Below are 16141 nucleotides of genomic sequence, written 5' to 3'. Positions count from 1 at the left end.
AGAAACATGGGGAGTGGAACCATTGGGCTTAGCCTTCGGGCCATTACTAGATGACACAGCTTGAACCTTGCTCTTCTAATTTTGCTTGGGAGGACCTTTCCTCTTCTTCCCCTTTCCCTGTCCAATGGCCAAGATAGGGGCACTTGCAGGTGTGGAGGGTATACTTTTACCCTTCATCCCTGCCTCAGCTGTCTGCAACAAGTTGTGCAATTGGGCCAAAGTCTGCTCCGTGTTGTTCAAATGGTAAGTTAAGATAAACTGACCATAACAATCAGGCAACGAGTTCAAGACCATGTCAATGGCCAATTCCTCATCGAAGTGAATGTTGAGCTTGAAAAAACGCTCTATGTAGCGTTGCATTCTTTGCACATGAGATACAACCGATTCCCCCTCTTTCATCTTGCAAGCCATGAGTGACTTGACTACCTCAAACTTTTCTTGACGAGCTCGCTTATGGTACTTTTCCATAAGGTCCTTGTTCATCTCAAAAGGCCAGTAGTCCTCATAGTACCTCTGCAATTCTGGGGACATGGTTGCAACCATGATGCATGCCACTTTGGTAGCATCATCATAGTGTTTCTTGTAGGCAGCATACTCTTCGGGAGTGGCTTTTGACTCATCAAGTTCTTTGAGCTCCTTTTCAAGGACATACTCTTTGTCCTCGAATCTAAGCGCCATCTTGATGTTACACATCCAATCGTTATAGTTGGAGCCATCCATAACGACTTTGGAGCAGATGTTTAGTAGAGAGAAGTTGTGGCTGGAGGATGATGAAGCAGAAGTGTTTCCAAGAGTAGACATCTAAAAAGAAAGATAGTTTTAGTTAGATTACAAGACACCTCAATATCATAACCCAAAGATATCATATCAAGGTTAGGACCCAACTATGACGATTTACAACTTAGAAATGGGATGCCGAGATCCAAGTTCAAATCTCATAAAGGTAGGTGAATGACGATTCACCAATTCCACCATTAGACAAAATAAACGAAGTGAAATTCCTAATTCTTTTGAGATACATTAAAACTATTTAATGGCATGTTTTAATCTCGGATTATGCTCTACTATTTGTGACTGGGATACCGAGGATCACAAACTAGATGTGAATAACCATGCAAATGTGCTTGGTAACCTTATTGTCTTTATCATTAACTATTGATGTGCCAGTAAACCACACACGCTCCATCAAAATGATAATTATAAGATACCCATTACCACTCTTTATTAGTGCCTTTTAGTGTGCCGGTTAACCACACACGCTCCACTAACGACCAATAAAGCATAATGTGCAATTTCATGGATTAGCATACCTTTCATATTTTTCCTAAAGTAACTAGAGTTGGGATTTTGAAAAATAGTGTTCTAGTACTTTCTTTAATAGCATTATACTTTTAGTGGGAAGTAGTTGTCCTATCAAATCCGTTCTGCTAACGACCCTCCACTAATCAAGGAAGCGGTGGGTGAGAGTGGACACCCATTCAACTACCATTTTATAGGCAGTTTCCTTATACCCCCCTTATAGACTAGCTTCGTGAATGAGGCATACTAGCGATTTGACTGACCATATTCTTATACATATATGATATTTAACTTTTAATTATAATATATATATATATATATATATATATATATATATATATATATATATAAGGTGTGTTTTAAAACATTTTAAAACTCCAAGGGTTTATATAAATTTTTTTTCGAAATTTAAACTGTTAAATTTTAAATTTAAATAAACCAATTAATTAGATTTAATATTTATCTATTAATTAACTTGTAATTAATTTATTAAATCTTGTAAGGATTATCTAATTAAATTAAACAATTAATTTAATCCTAATCCATATCCCTTCTAGATTTCGAAAATATGGGGATAGGATAATTTCCTTATTTTTCTCAATTATCCAATAAGGCAACTATTATCCAAAACAAAGAAACCCTAATCTTTATAGCATATTTCGAAATTTCCAAGGGAGGAGGCTAGGGTTTTCAAAACCCTAACCCTAATTTCGATTAGGGTTCTTTGGAGGCTAGGGTTTTCAAAAACCCTTTGATCCACAACCCTAAAAATCGAAAAAATGGCCTTTAGGGTTTAATAGCTATAAACCCTAATTTGCAATTCAACAATTATAACAATTCAATTTAAAACAAACAAAGACTCTGATACCACTGATGGATTTTAGGTAAAACAAATAAACTAGAAAACAGTTCCTAAGTTCACATGCAACCTACTTTGGATCTATGTTTTATCTATTGAACATACAACTTTGAATTGCAAAACAAGAACCCTAGAGGAGAGAGGCTATAATCGAAATTTACAAACTAGGGTTTAGTAATTACACACCTTTCAATTGTTATAGTAAACAATTGATGATTCCCTTGATCTTGATCTTGATCTTCTTGGAAGCTTAGCACCACAAGTGTAATGCCTCTAATGGAATCACACCCAAACTAGCAAGAAGGAAAGTAGAGGAGAGAGGGAAGAGGGAGTATGCAAAATTTCGGCCCTTAGGGTTTCTTCCAAAGAAAAGAGTGACCAAAACATGAACCAGGAGGCTCCTTATATAGCTGAGGGATCTAGGGTTTAGGGGAAACCCTGGTTGTCCTTTGCTTAGGGCCTAAGCAAACCCAAGGGCCTTATCCAAGCCCCTATGGACGAAATTATTAGGGTTTCCCCTAAATATTTCGTCCACCCTTATCCAAGGGGGTTCTAGAGCCTCCAATCAACTATTAGATAATTGCAAACTAGTCCCTACACCTTATAATCAATTCTTTTAACCCCAAAATTAATTCTAATTAATTTCTGGCTAAAAATTAATTAAACAAAATGATTTCTTATTAGTATATTAATCTTTTAACATATTAATAAATTCATTTATATTAATTTATTAATCTTATAATAAATTAATATCTCTCCTTTCATAATTTCATTGTCTGGTTGCTAGGTTTGAGGGCAACCCAAAAGGACTGTGTTGCTATCAATTCAAGTACATACCAATTATAGTTATGGGCTTAGACACCTAATCCAACATAGTATATCAAGGCGTATCTAGGTGGTTAAGTGGAAGACCAAACTCTTGCTACTCTTGACTAGTTAGGTCAACTCTTGTACTACTTTTTAGTTAACGGTTCAAAGAAAACAAAGGAAATAGTCTGACAGGTCCCGAAAGTTTTTGTTTTCACAAACCACATCTTGCATGGAAGGGATTTAATCAACAATTGTTGCTTGATTTCGACAAAGATGAGTGATCGTGATATCCTTTTTAGTTATTTTGGTTTGCTATTTTTTTTGTTAGTTTAGTGAGTTTTTATTTTTATTTTTAGTTTATTTAAATTTTGTTTTCCATGTTGATGCTCTTGATGTTTCAGATCTTTGCAGCATTTTTACCCTTCAGATGCTTTCAGAAATTTCAACAATTGGGTTCGAATGCTGATTTGTCACAAGAGAAAAAGCCTTGTGAGAGTTTGAAGCTGACAATCGAGAGCCACGACTTTTAATAATTGTGGGGTGCACGTCGATATTTGGATGGATTATTATTTCTAAGAGTGATGTTTCTAACTATACTTTGATTCCTATGGTATGGAAGAGTTTTTCCTATGCCATGGAGTTTCATTTACACGCAAAGTAGAATTATTGTCCCGGCTGCCACGACATGGTTGACACTTTCCTATGTCACGGGGGAGTTTTTCACCGCAAGAAGGAAGCTGCCATTCTAGATATCACATCGTGGTTATAACTTACCACGTCGTGACCATACTATTATTCATATTCTCCCTCGTTCGACGACACAGTGTGGTCGACACTTTCCCATGTCGTGGACACTGTACATTGCATTCATTGCAATCCTTTGCACCACATTTAAGAAGTCGGTGTTCTTGATTTCATTTTCCGGCACATTCAAAAGCAAGAATCCTGTTTCCAGTCTTCCAGCAATTTTCGGAGCAACTTTTAGAAGCCCCATTCGATCTCGCCACCACTACCACAATGGAGTATGTTCCAATTCTCTCTATTTAAGTTTACGTTCTTTAATTGTTTTAGAATGCAATGGGGACATTGCATCAAATAAGTGTGGGGCAGGGGGTTGAATATAAGAATATAAGCTTATTGATAAATTAAATTTGAAAAATGACTAGGATTTAAAAATTTATATAAAGATTTGAAATAATAATCTAAAATTAAATCTAGTGAAAAAATTGTTGTGTTGAGATCTAGGTTGCTAGCGTTGTGTGGGACGATCCAATGCGACTTTCAATGTTTATTTGAGCCAGTATATGTTATAGTGTATTTGTGGCTTCCCTATCCTAGTGAAATCATGGAACATAAACACGACCTTGCTTAGTTTGAGGGCCGCAATATGTTTAGCATCGTGTACCAGAAATGTATCCAGGAAAGCTTATGTAGTCATTGCACATTAGAATAATATCTCTAACTAATAAGGGTTGAAGATTAAGTTCCCCTACTTAAGCATATATTTTTCTTAGGTTTTTAGTTTTGAGTGAAAAATTGAGTTATGAAAAAAAAAGTTTTGAAAAAGAAAAAGAAAAAAAATAAAAGTTGAAAAAAATAAAAGTTGTTGACGAGTGAATAAGAGCTATCAAGGACAAAGATCTTGACGAAAGTGAAGATATAAGGCAATTTTCCAAGTAATTATTTATTGTAATTTTTTTCTAAGTTATTTTTATATATGTATGCTTGGGAGCTTAATCAAAAATTACCTTGAGGTTAAGAAAGATTTATGGGGATGGATTCGGAGGGATGCATAAAATGAGCGTTGTTCAAAAGAAGTGGGCAAGTGTTTATGAAGATTGTGAGTAATTAGGATTGGGGAGGTTTTTAGGAAAAATTTAGACACAAATACATGCATTGCGGCGTTGGAATAATGGAGAGGCTCCAAATGGGTTTTCTTGTGCGATGTTGGTAGCTAAAGTCTTGATATGATAATAATAAAATCAGTTTTGCTTGTGGGTAAACAAAAGGCTAGGAATGGTTTCTTATCCTCGGTGGGAGTCATGATATGAAAGTGCGAGGGTATAGTGACGCTAGTTTTCAGACTGACCGGGATAATTTCCGCTCGCAGTTGGGCTGGGTATTTAACCTGAATGGAGGAGTAGTGACTTGGAAAAGTTCCAAGCGGGAGACCGTAGCTGATTCAACATGCAAATTGGAGTACATAGCAGCGAGCGAGGCGTCAAAGGAGACAATATGGCTAAAGAACTTCATCGTAGACCTTGGAGTTGTACCGGCCATAAAGGAACCTATGGAGATTTTCTGCGATAACGAAGGTGTAGTTGCCTTGACCAAGGAACCGAGGGATCATGGCAGATCCAAACATATCGATAGGGAATATCATTTCATTAGATATCGGGTAATAGAGGGACTCCTCGTGGAAAAGACGGTATCGTCAGAAGAGAACCCAACAGAACCCCTTACAAAGGGACTGAGTAGGGTTAAGCACTTGCAGCACGCTAGAAACATTGGGCTGAAGGACGATATTAGTTTTAGTAATTAGATAGCCTTAGAAACTTGTAATAGATAAATTGTAATTGACATTTTGATGATTAAATAAAGGAGTATTATTTATGAGTAATGTTACTGTCTTATGTCAATTATTTATTATTGTTTCACTTTGCATGTTTTGACTTCCAAAATAAATAAGATTATTTAAACTATCCACAGTCAATCATACGTTGGAAGTAGGTATGAAAGAAGACTATGATGAATTGGCTTGTAGATTGTCTAAGTATTTAGACATAGAAAAGGTTTGCTGCAGCGTTCATGAGTGCTCTTGAAATACGATTTGAGTATTGGATTAAACCCGCACTCACATGAATCACTTCATGGAATTTAATCACGAGTGATTGTGAGATGATAATATCATAAAGTATTTAAACCTAGATATATGAGTTGTTGTTTACAAGTCGATTGTGCATTGATAATGTGTAAACGCATCAGTAACTTGATGTTATAAAACACATTGTTGTGTACGATTTGATAAGTAAATAGTACAAGCATATAAGTCGAAGTTTATCTGTTCCTTTTATCCTATGAAGCTAAAATCGATATCTTGGTCCCCTCGATGATTTGGTTTGACTTATGTGTCGAGCCAAGTCAGGACTGAATTGATGTGTTCAATTAAGTTCTATTTTAGACGAATCAGAGATCGAGAAACAAACTGCCGGACAATAAGTATGACTATGTTCCATGTATTTGTCAACATGATATCTTGAGCACGGAGGACTATACAATCCCTTATCTAAAGGACGTGTCAGAGTTCCACAACGGCTTTTGAGAGCTACGATTGCTAATCGGATCTTGAATTCGTACTTGCATTTATAGTTATTAGACTTATCCAAGTGGGAGACTGTTGGATTAGTGTGTAAGCCTATAACTATATTTTGTACATACTTGACCCGGTTGTAGCATGGTCGTTTTGGGTTGCCTTCACCGAAGCAACTTGACTGGATGAATAATTGAGAAAGAGGTTATTATGGTTTATTAATATATTATATGAATAATATATTAAAGGAGAAATCATATTATTTAATTAACATTAGTCAATAATTAATTTAGAATTAATTTTGTGGTCAAAAGAGGTTAATTGAATTAAGGGGACTGAACTTGTAATTATTGGATAATTGCAATATGGGCTGAGAAAACCCTAAACATAGGGAGTGGACGAAATCCTTATGGATAACCCATAAGATTTCGTCCAAGGGTTTGTTTCTGGAATGTTCTTGTGGGCTGCTTAGAGCCTAAGCAACCGGAGGAGGATTTTAATCGAAACCCTAATTCCTCATATATATAAAGGACCCTAGGCTTTACAATTTCGGCTACCACTTGAACCCTATAGATCATAGAGACGATTTTGAGCCTTCCCCCTCTCTCTCCAAGATCATCCAATTGCTTTGGTGTTTGTGATTCATTAGAGGCATCACATTTGAGGTGCTAGATTTCTCAAAAGCTCAAGGATCCTCAAGCTACAATCAAAGGTATTATCTTAACTCTTCATTAGATGTAGATTTCGATTTTTATTGTATGCTAGATTAGGGTTTGAAAGCCTTGGATAATTGTTGAATGTACAATTAGAAAAACTAGATCCAAGCATTAGGGTTTGCATGTACACCATAGGATTGATGTATTGCTCATAACCCAACAGTATTTTCATCGGCTACCCACAGAAATCCTTTGGATATCTCTTATATGGACTGAGTAACAATGTTGTCTTCATTGCAAGGAGAGGATTTTTCCGCGAGAGGGAACTCATATGCCAGAAGGACAGTGGGAGGCAAATTGACCTTGAAGAGCTTCAAGAGTTAAGTGATGAAGGAACCTCAACCACTAGCACTCAACCCGAGGAGAAAACTCCTGTTGAGCCAATTGACGAGTCCTTACCTCTGAGGTGTTCCGATAGAGTTAAACAGGCACCTGAGTTTTATGGTTTCCATATTACTTCTAGGTGCTACGTTTATCAGTGATAGTACACTTGTAAATTTGGATGAACCTAACAACTACAAGGAAGCCATGGCAGGCCCCGAGTCTGCTAAATGGAAAGAGGCGATGGACAGCGAGATTCAGTCCATGTATGACAATCAAGTTTGGAACTTGGTTGATAATGTACCAGGCCGTAAGACAGTCGGGTGAAAATGGTTCTTCAAGAAGAAGAACGAAATGTATAGGAAAGTACACACTTATAAGGTGCGATTGGTTGTGAAGGGCTTTACTCAAACTCCTGGAGTTGACTATGATGAGACCTTCTCACCAGTAGCAAAGATTAAATCTATAAGGGTTATGCTAGCCATAGCTTCATTTCATGATTATGAAATATGGCAAATGGATGTCAAAACTGCTTTCCTTAATTGGAAGTTGGCTTAGGATGTTTACATGAATCAGCCAGATGGTTTTGTCGATGCAAAGTACCCTAATAGAGTGTGTACGCTTGAGAAATCCATTTATGGATTGAAACAAGCATCTTACAGAAGGAATCTTTGTTTCGATGAGAAAGTCAAAGAGTTTGGGTTCTCAAGAAGCGAGGATGAGTCCTGTGTATATGTCAAAGCTAGTGGGAGTATAGTTAGCTTTCTCGTGTTGTATGTGGATGACATACTACTCATAGGATATGACATCCCAACCTTATAGGAGGTTAAGTCCTGGCTTGGGAAGTGTTTCACTATGAAGGGCCTCAGAGAAGTTGCTTATATTCTAGGGATAAGAATATTGAGAGACAGGAGTAAAAGGCTAATAGGACTTAGTCAAAGTACTTACTTGGACAAGGTGTTGAAATGTTTCAACATACAAGATTCCAAGAGAGGAGAATTACCTATCCAAAGAAATGCCAGACTGAGTAAGACTCAAAGTCCGAGTACCGATGCTGAAATAGTAGAAATGAATCGAATACCATATGCTTCTGCAGTTGGTTCGATCATGTATGTTACAACCTGTACTCGCCCTGATGTAGCCTTTGCATTGAGCATGGTTAGCAGATATCAAGGGAATCCTGGTAAAGCTCACTGGACTACGGTAAAGGACATTCTTAAGTACCTACGAAGGACTAAGGACTAGATCCTTACCCTTGGTGGGAGTGATGACTTAAGAGTGGTAGGGTATAGTGATGCCAACTTTTAGACCGACAGAGATAATTTCCGCTCTCATTCGAGCTGGATATTTACCCTAAATAGAGGAGCAATAACTTGGAAAAGTTCGAAACAAGAGACTGTAGCCGATTCAACGTGCGAATCAGAGTATATTGCAGCGAGTGAAGCGTCGAAGGAGGCGATATGGCTAAAGAACTTCATTGGAGACCTTGGAGTTGTACCAGCTATAAAGGAGCATATGGAGATTTTCTATGATAGCGACAGTGCGGTTGCCTTATCCAAGGAACCAAGCGATCATAGCAGATCAAGACACATCAACATAAAATATCACTTCATAAGACATCAAGTAGAAGAGGGACTCCTCGTGGTTAAGAGGGTATCGTCAGAAGAAATCTAACAGATCCCCTTACGAAGGGACTGAGTAGGGTTAAGCACTTTCAACATGCTAGTAGTATCGGGCTGACGGACGATATTAGTTTTAGTGATTAGATAGACATTTGGAAACTTGTAATAGTTAAAATGTAATTGACATTTGATGATTGAATAAAATGTGTTTTTATTTATAAGTAAAGTTACTGTCTTGTGTCAATTATTTACTATCGTTTCATTTTTGTATGTTTTGACTTCCAGAATAATAAGATTATTCAAACTATCCACAGTCAATCATACTTTGGAAGTAGGTTATGAAAGAAGATTGTCATGAATGGGTTTTTGGATGATTGTCTAAGGTGTTAGACATAGCAAAAGATTGCTACAAACATTCATGAGTGCTCTTGAAATAAGATTTGAGTATTGGACTAAACCCACACTCACATATCACTTCGTGGAATTTATCACATGGGATTGTGAGATGATAATATCATATAATCTTCAAACCAAGATATATGAGTTGGCAATTATTTTTTGATTGTACATCAATAGTGCGAAAACATATCAGTAACTCAATGTAATAAAACGTGCTATTATGTATGATTCAATGAATCGGTAGCACAAGCATAAAAGTCGAAGTTTATCCGTTCCTTTTATCATAAGTGGATTAAAAGCGATATCTTGGGCCCCTTGTTGATTTTGTTTTGACTTATGTGCTGGGCCCGGTCAGAACTTTATTGATGTGTTCAATTAAGTTCTATGTCAAACAAATCAGAAATCAGGAAACAAAACTGTTGGACAAAGAGTATGACTTTATTCCATGTCTTTGTCCACACAATATCTTGTAGAACAAAGGATTATATGATCACTTATCTAATGGACACATCATAGTTCGACATTGGCTTTTTGAGAGCTATGATTGCTAATCGGATTTTAAGTTACATTGGTAATTATAGTTATCAGACTTATCCAAGTGGGAGATTGTTGGAAAAGGTGTCTAAGCCCATAACTATAATTGGTATGTACTTGACCCGGTAGTAGCATGGTCCATTTGGGTTGCATTCATCAAAGCAATATGTTAGGAAGGATATTTGAGTAAGAGGTTAATTATGATTTATTAATATATTATAAGTATAATATATTAATTGAGGAATCATATTATTTAATTAGTATTGATCAAGAATTAATTTAGTGATAAAAAGAGACTAATTAAATTGATACATATGGATTGGGCTAATGATCCATGATTGATTTGTGATGGGCTTATGGGTTAGTCCATGAAATGTTTATCCATAATCAAATGGGTGGATCATAAGCTTTTGGGTATGGATTAGGGTTACACATGATCCTTGATATTCTACACACACACACACACAAACACACACACACACACACATATATATATATATATATATATATATATATATATATATATATATATATATTCATAAGCTAAAATTGGTTAAAGAGACAGACACACACCTACCACTTGTATTTTGAAGAATAAGAACCGCTTTTAGAGTCTCCATAACCTCTCCATATTCATCCTAATTGTTCTTGGTGTTTTGTGATTCCATTTGAGGCATCACACTTGGGGTGCTAAGCTTTCTTGAGGCCAAGCATTCAACCTACTACACAAGGTAATATTCTAACTAGTTTTTATGATTCAAATATCACCTTGCATGCTAGTTTAGGCTTATTCTTTCGGAAATGTTTATTGCATGTATAATTAGAGAAAACTTAGATCCAAAGCATTAGGGTTGTATGTGCACCATAGGAATGTTAGAGTACATAAAACCGAACATTTATACCTTTAAGAGATTGCAAAAGATGGCAAACTTCTGGATCTACAAGCTCTCTTCCAGGTGGTGATTCTTCAACAAGCCCCAAGCTCTTCCAAATGCGTAAAATACTCCAAAATCCTTCACAATGGCTTGAATGCTCCAAGATAAAGGTTAAGGGTCGATTTCTAGGGTTTAGGAGGCTTAGAGGTTGATAAAATATGAGGCCCACGAAAGAAATGGGGTTTAAATAGGGCCAAGGACCAAAAATTAGGGCTTTATGGCTGAAGGGAGTATGCCCTGCATACCCTTTAGTACGCCCGACGTACTCAAGGCTCACCCACGGACATTTAGCTCGGTACGCCCCACGTACACATCTAGTACGCCCTGTGTACTAAATGGCCCTCCAAACTCCAAAACTTCATTCAGCTCTAACTCCTTCATCTCAAGTTCGTTTCCAACAAACTTTATATCCACGAAAAGGTGACGAGAAGCCCTATGCTTCTAAAAACTCACCATTGCCTGAAAACTTCCCGAACAAGAACCCAAAATTCATAAAGGCCCAAACTAACAAATTACGATTATACCCTTGGGCTCCGAAACATCATCGAACACTCGGATCAATTAAACTATAGCGCCACATCCAAAAAAGGCCAAATCCTTTCTTCCCCAAGGCCCTATGCCACATGATAACCGATTATTGGGCCATAACCCGAATAATGAAGAAATCTGAAACCAAATGTCACATAGAGAGAAGAGTCAACAGTGAAAAGTGAAGTTTTTTTTTTTAGAAAAGTCGTTATGGAAAATGATTAAAGATGTCGTTAGCGGTTGCAAGGTGCTGACATAGGTGAAAAAACATATACCATATCATAATGGTATATTTTGAACATCATAACCATATTCAATGGTAAGATGTGTAAAAAATTAAAATATTTTCCTATAAGGAAATTAGCTTTAGTTATTTTTACTATATTTTTTGAAGTTTATAAAAATATGTTGGTCTCTATTTATTTTATATTAAATATGGTAATCTTAGATCTCTAAAATATACGTGGAGTCCAAAATTGTTTTTTCAAAATAAACTCTTATGAGAGAGAGAGAGAGAGAGAGAGAGAGAGATAACGAAAATACTAGTTAATAGGCTAAGAATGCTCTCTTATTGATTCGATAAAGAAATGATTTGTTAACGTAAGTGTAATAAATAAACAAACGTAGTAGTATACATATTGACAAATGATGTAGTGATTTCAATAACAATTTATCATACAAAATTACAAATATGTATAGCTTGAAAGCAAACACAACTAGTTTTCACAGTTGGGACAATAAGTTCTTCATCTCTAGACGTGGTTTACACTTAGCTAAAAGGGGTTTAGCCTTAGGCATGGAAAGCCCAAGTCCTTCAGTCATATCAACCATCTTTTCACTCATTCTTTCCCACTCAAAACACTGTACCAGTAACCCTAAAGTCAGCCCCATTACCCGCATCGCCAACCCTTCCCCAGGACAACCCCGCCTTCCAGACCCAAATGGCATCAACTTAAACCCGTCTCTTGTCCCTTCCAGCCCTTCAAATCTCTCTGGGTCGAACCTTTCCGGATCGACCCATATACTCGGGTCATGATGTATGGCCCATTGATTGACAAGAAGCATTGTGCCACGTGGGATTTTATATCCCCCGACAATACAATCTTCCGATGACTCATGAGGGACGAGCAACGGGCCCGCGGGTTTTAACCGTTGGGTTTCATTTATGATGCAATGGAGGTAAGGGAGGTTGATTACGTCTGATTCATCAATAAGTCTGTCTGTACCAATAACTGTATCGATCTCGTTTTGTGCTTTTTTTATAACTTGTGGGTGGTTTAATAGAAGTGACATAGCCCATTCCATTGTTCCTGCTGACGTGTCTGTGCCGGCTGTTAATAGTGCCTAATCACCAAAACCAAATAATTCAGTTTCAAAATAAAAAACAAATAGATCAATTATGTAATTTATTCAACTATTGTTATTAAATTGTGTTTTAGTTTCTCTAACCAAACACTTAGATTTCAAATCTTTTAAATCATTATAATCTTTTCAAAGATTATGTGAAACAAACTCCCCTATAGTTTTTTATTTAATAATTATGAATAATATGAAGAATATTTTCTGATGGAATCAAATCTTGGGTTCTATTTTAATCAACCAAAAAATTATTCTCTTCAGACGACAAAATTAAGCTAAAGAAATGAAGACTTTTGAGTAGTCGTCTAGGAAGGTGCCAAAAGAGGCTCCTGAATGTAGACAAGAAAGATTCATTTCTATGTTCCACACAAGGCAAATTCATAAGTCATCATCATCTAATTCTATAAAATGGAACTTAAATTAGGATCAAGTATTCAAGTAATGCAAAAACAGAAGGATGATCTTACCAGAACGAAACTTCTGATCATTTCATCGGTGTAGTATTCGGGATCTGATTCTTGTAGAGATAATAGAAGTTCAATCATCGTCTTCTTCTTGTTTTCCCCTTTGGGTTTTCTAAGTTGTTCGATCAAGCCTTGAAAGAACACATCCCTCTGTTCCTTCAAAGCAATTAATTTATTCTGCAATCCCTTCACTCCGAACCAACTCAAAAAGGGTAAGTAATCGCCAACATTGGCAGCACCGGAGAGCAAAAAAGTCTCTTTCAGAATCGCCCTGAACCGTTTCCCTTCTTCCTCCACCTCCGCCATATCGCCGCCGAAATACCTCTTCCCGGAGATCATCCTCATCATAACATTCAACGTCAGCTCATAGAAAACCGACTTCAGATCCACCGCGGACGAATGAGAAAGCAGTTTACGGATTAGGAACCTGCCTTCATCTACGCGTACGTCGTGGAACTCGTTGAGACGATGAATAGATAGGATCTCGATTGCAGCGATACGGCGGAGGTTGCGCCAGTTATCGCCGTAGGGCGCCCAAACGAAACTGGTGTAGTCGTTGCCGATGATCTTGCCGAATAGCATGTGAGGGCGGTTGGCGAAGATGATGTCGTTCTTGGTGAAGCATTCTTCGGCGGCGGATGGAGAGGAGACCAAGAGGACACGGCGGGATCCGAAGCGGAGGAAAAGGATGGGGCCGTACTTGGCGGAGAGTTTGGCAAAGGTTCTGTACAGTGGTGGTTTCAAAAGATATAGGTGGCCGATTATGGGGAGAGTTGGGAAGACGGTTGGTGGGAGATCGGAGAATTTGCGACGGAAGGTGGATGTGAAAAGGTAGGAAGCCACCAGCAGTAGCAAGGAAATGTATAGATAGGGAACCTCCATCGTTGGAGATGTTGTTAATGGCGGACTTTTGTTTTTGTTTTATAAGCGCTTCGAATGTGAAAGGAAGAAGGGAGCGTTGACTTCATTAGACTATGAGTTGTAGTCCCATTCCCATCATACCTATTTGAGAGACCTCATAAAAAAAAAAAAAAAAAAAAACATGACTCTTTTAAGTAAGCTGATTATTATTTGGATAAAATCGAATGGTTTAATTCAATAATTTGGATCAGACTATTTGAATCGGATATTCGGATTGGTTTTCAATAAACCGAATTATTATTTTGGATTTCGGATTGATTATAGTTTATAAAATAAGAACGGAATAGGCCAAAAAAAACCCGAATAACAATTTATTATTTATTTAATTTTAATATATATATATAACTATTTATTAATTTTATAGTATATTTTTCAAATAAGTTCAAAAAGTTTCACCTAATAAAAAACATTAATATATATTTTCTCTCAAAAGTTTTTTTATCTATTAAATATTAAACTATAATATACCTTATTAATAATTCTTTATAAATTTTAAATCAAAACTAAATAATTTGTTTTTGTTTCTTTTATAAAAAATGGATAATATTATAATTATATGTCGTTTTAAAATGTGCTGTTTTTTTAAAACCAAATTTTAAAAACCGATTCAACCGAATTGTAATTGGATCGGATCGGATCGGATCGGATTTGAATTTAGTTTGAACTATTCGAATCTATATTTTGAAAACCGAAATCAATTTGGATTTACTTAATCGAATCGGATCGAACCGAAATCAATTTGGATAGGAAAAAAATAGGCTGCTTATTGCTTATTGCTTAATCCCACCGCAATAAGCAAATTTAAGTGCTTGGATAGGAGTCTTTAAAAATCAGCTTATTATGGTAAGAATAAGCTGATTTTAATAAGCAAGGGGGGAATGCTTATTGCTTATTGCTTATTGGTCATTTTACTCATATAAGCTGTTTTGTTTGCCAAACACTTAAAATGTTTATTGCTTATTGCTAATCCAAACGCAATTTAAAAAAGTATTTATTTCCATCGCAATAAGCAATAAGCTAATAAGCTAAAAACTATTTATCCAAACACCCCCTTAAGAGTATGCCAACACTACCGATTGTCATTTATGCACATCTCATCTCGATTATATGTTGAGGTGTTCATTATCAACATGCTTATTATTCCATATTATTTACTTTTTCATTTTTTATTTTTTTACATTAGGTTAAATGAAAAGCATCAATATTAAACATAAGCAATTATGTTACACATTAAAAAATTACATTTTACTAATATACGTTTAAAATTAGCCCAAAATTAAACCAAGAAACCAAAGTTTACTATGGAATTACTTAGACTTAAACCAACTTTAGCCTCCAAAAAATTAGCCGAATAAAAATATATCTCTCTATTTAAATTTGACTAAGCCCAAAATTTATATTATGCACCCTATTTATTATGGTTCTTTCTTTTTAGTTTGCAGCCACCTAATAAATTGCAACACAAGTGCCTTCACTTTTCTTCTTCTTCTTTTTACGAAAATTTGAAGTGTCATTGATATTGCCATATTTATATTTATTTTTAAGCAATATTTAAGTATATTTTTATTAATAAATTGGTAATTTGTTTAGAATAATGGTACTTATGAGCTTAAATGTTATTTACAGCAAAAAAGAAGACATTTTGAAGAAAAGGGGTGTAGCACCTGGTTTCCGGTATGTGAATTTTATTTGAGCATTGACCTAATTTAGCCTTAGACTCGGCGAGTCATAGGGTCCGACTCGCCGAGTAGGGACGAGACTCAGGACGCGTTTTAAGTAGGCGACTCGACGAGTCCATATCCTGGACTCGGCGAGTCACCGCTGCGAGATGAAACCCTAAGTTTCAAGGGTTTGCACCCTATTTAAACCCTCATTCCGCCCCAACTCGTCCCCATTCACTCCAGAACTCCCCCTACATCGTTTTTCCCTTGTTTTCTTGAGAGTTTGAGGTGCTCTTAGTGTATTCTTGAAGGTGTTGAAGTGTAAGAGGAGTAGAGCAAGAAGAGGAGAAGGAGATCAGCCATCCTTGTGTCATTCCAACATTTCCTTTGAGGTATAACCCGT

General features: G+C 36.4%; 1 protein-coding gene across 1 annotated transcript; it reads right to left on the bottom strand.

Annotated features, from left to right (window-relative positions):
• Nucleotides 1–11971: 11971 nt before the first annotated feature.
• On the bottom strand, nt 11972–14148 carry LOC111889127 (cytochrome P450 81Q32). Its single transcript, XM_023885274.3, has 2 exons — nt 13160–14148; nt 11972–12677 (listed from the first exon to the last, which is right to left on the bottom strand). Exons 1-2 carry the CDS (start codon nt 14036–14038, stop codon nt 12057–12059), a joined length of 1500 nt encoding a protein of 499 aa, XP_023741042.1. The 5' UTR covers nt 14039–14148; the 3' UTR covers nt 11972–12056.
• Nucleotides 14149–16141: the final 1993 nt, after the last annotated feature.

Source organism: Lactuca sativa, chromosome 1, assembly GCF_002870075.4.
Source record: "Lactuca sativa cultivar Salinas chromosome 1, Lsat_Salinas_v11, whole genome shotgun sequence".
Taxonomy (NCBI): domain Eukaryota; kingdom Viridiplantae; phylum Streptophyta; class Magnoliopsida; order Asterales; family Asteraceae; genus Lactuca; species Lactuca sativa.
The sequence above is the reverse complement of the archived record's forward strand: the minus strand, read 5'-3'. Positions and strand labels throughout refer to the sequence as shown.

What these genes read in the sequence shown, in the direction of transcription:
- LOC111889127 (XM_023885274.3), bottom strand. Translation starts at nt 14,038, where the DNA reads ATGGAGGTTCCCTATCTATACATTTCCTTGCTACTGCTGGTGGCTTCC. An exon ending in TGATCAGAAGTTTCGTTCTG is followed by an intron (nt 12,678 to 13,159) that starts GTAAGATCATCC and finishes TTTGGTGATTAG; the next exon opens with GCACTATTAACAGCCGGCAC.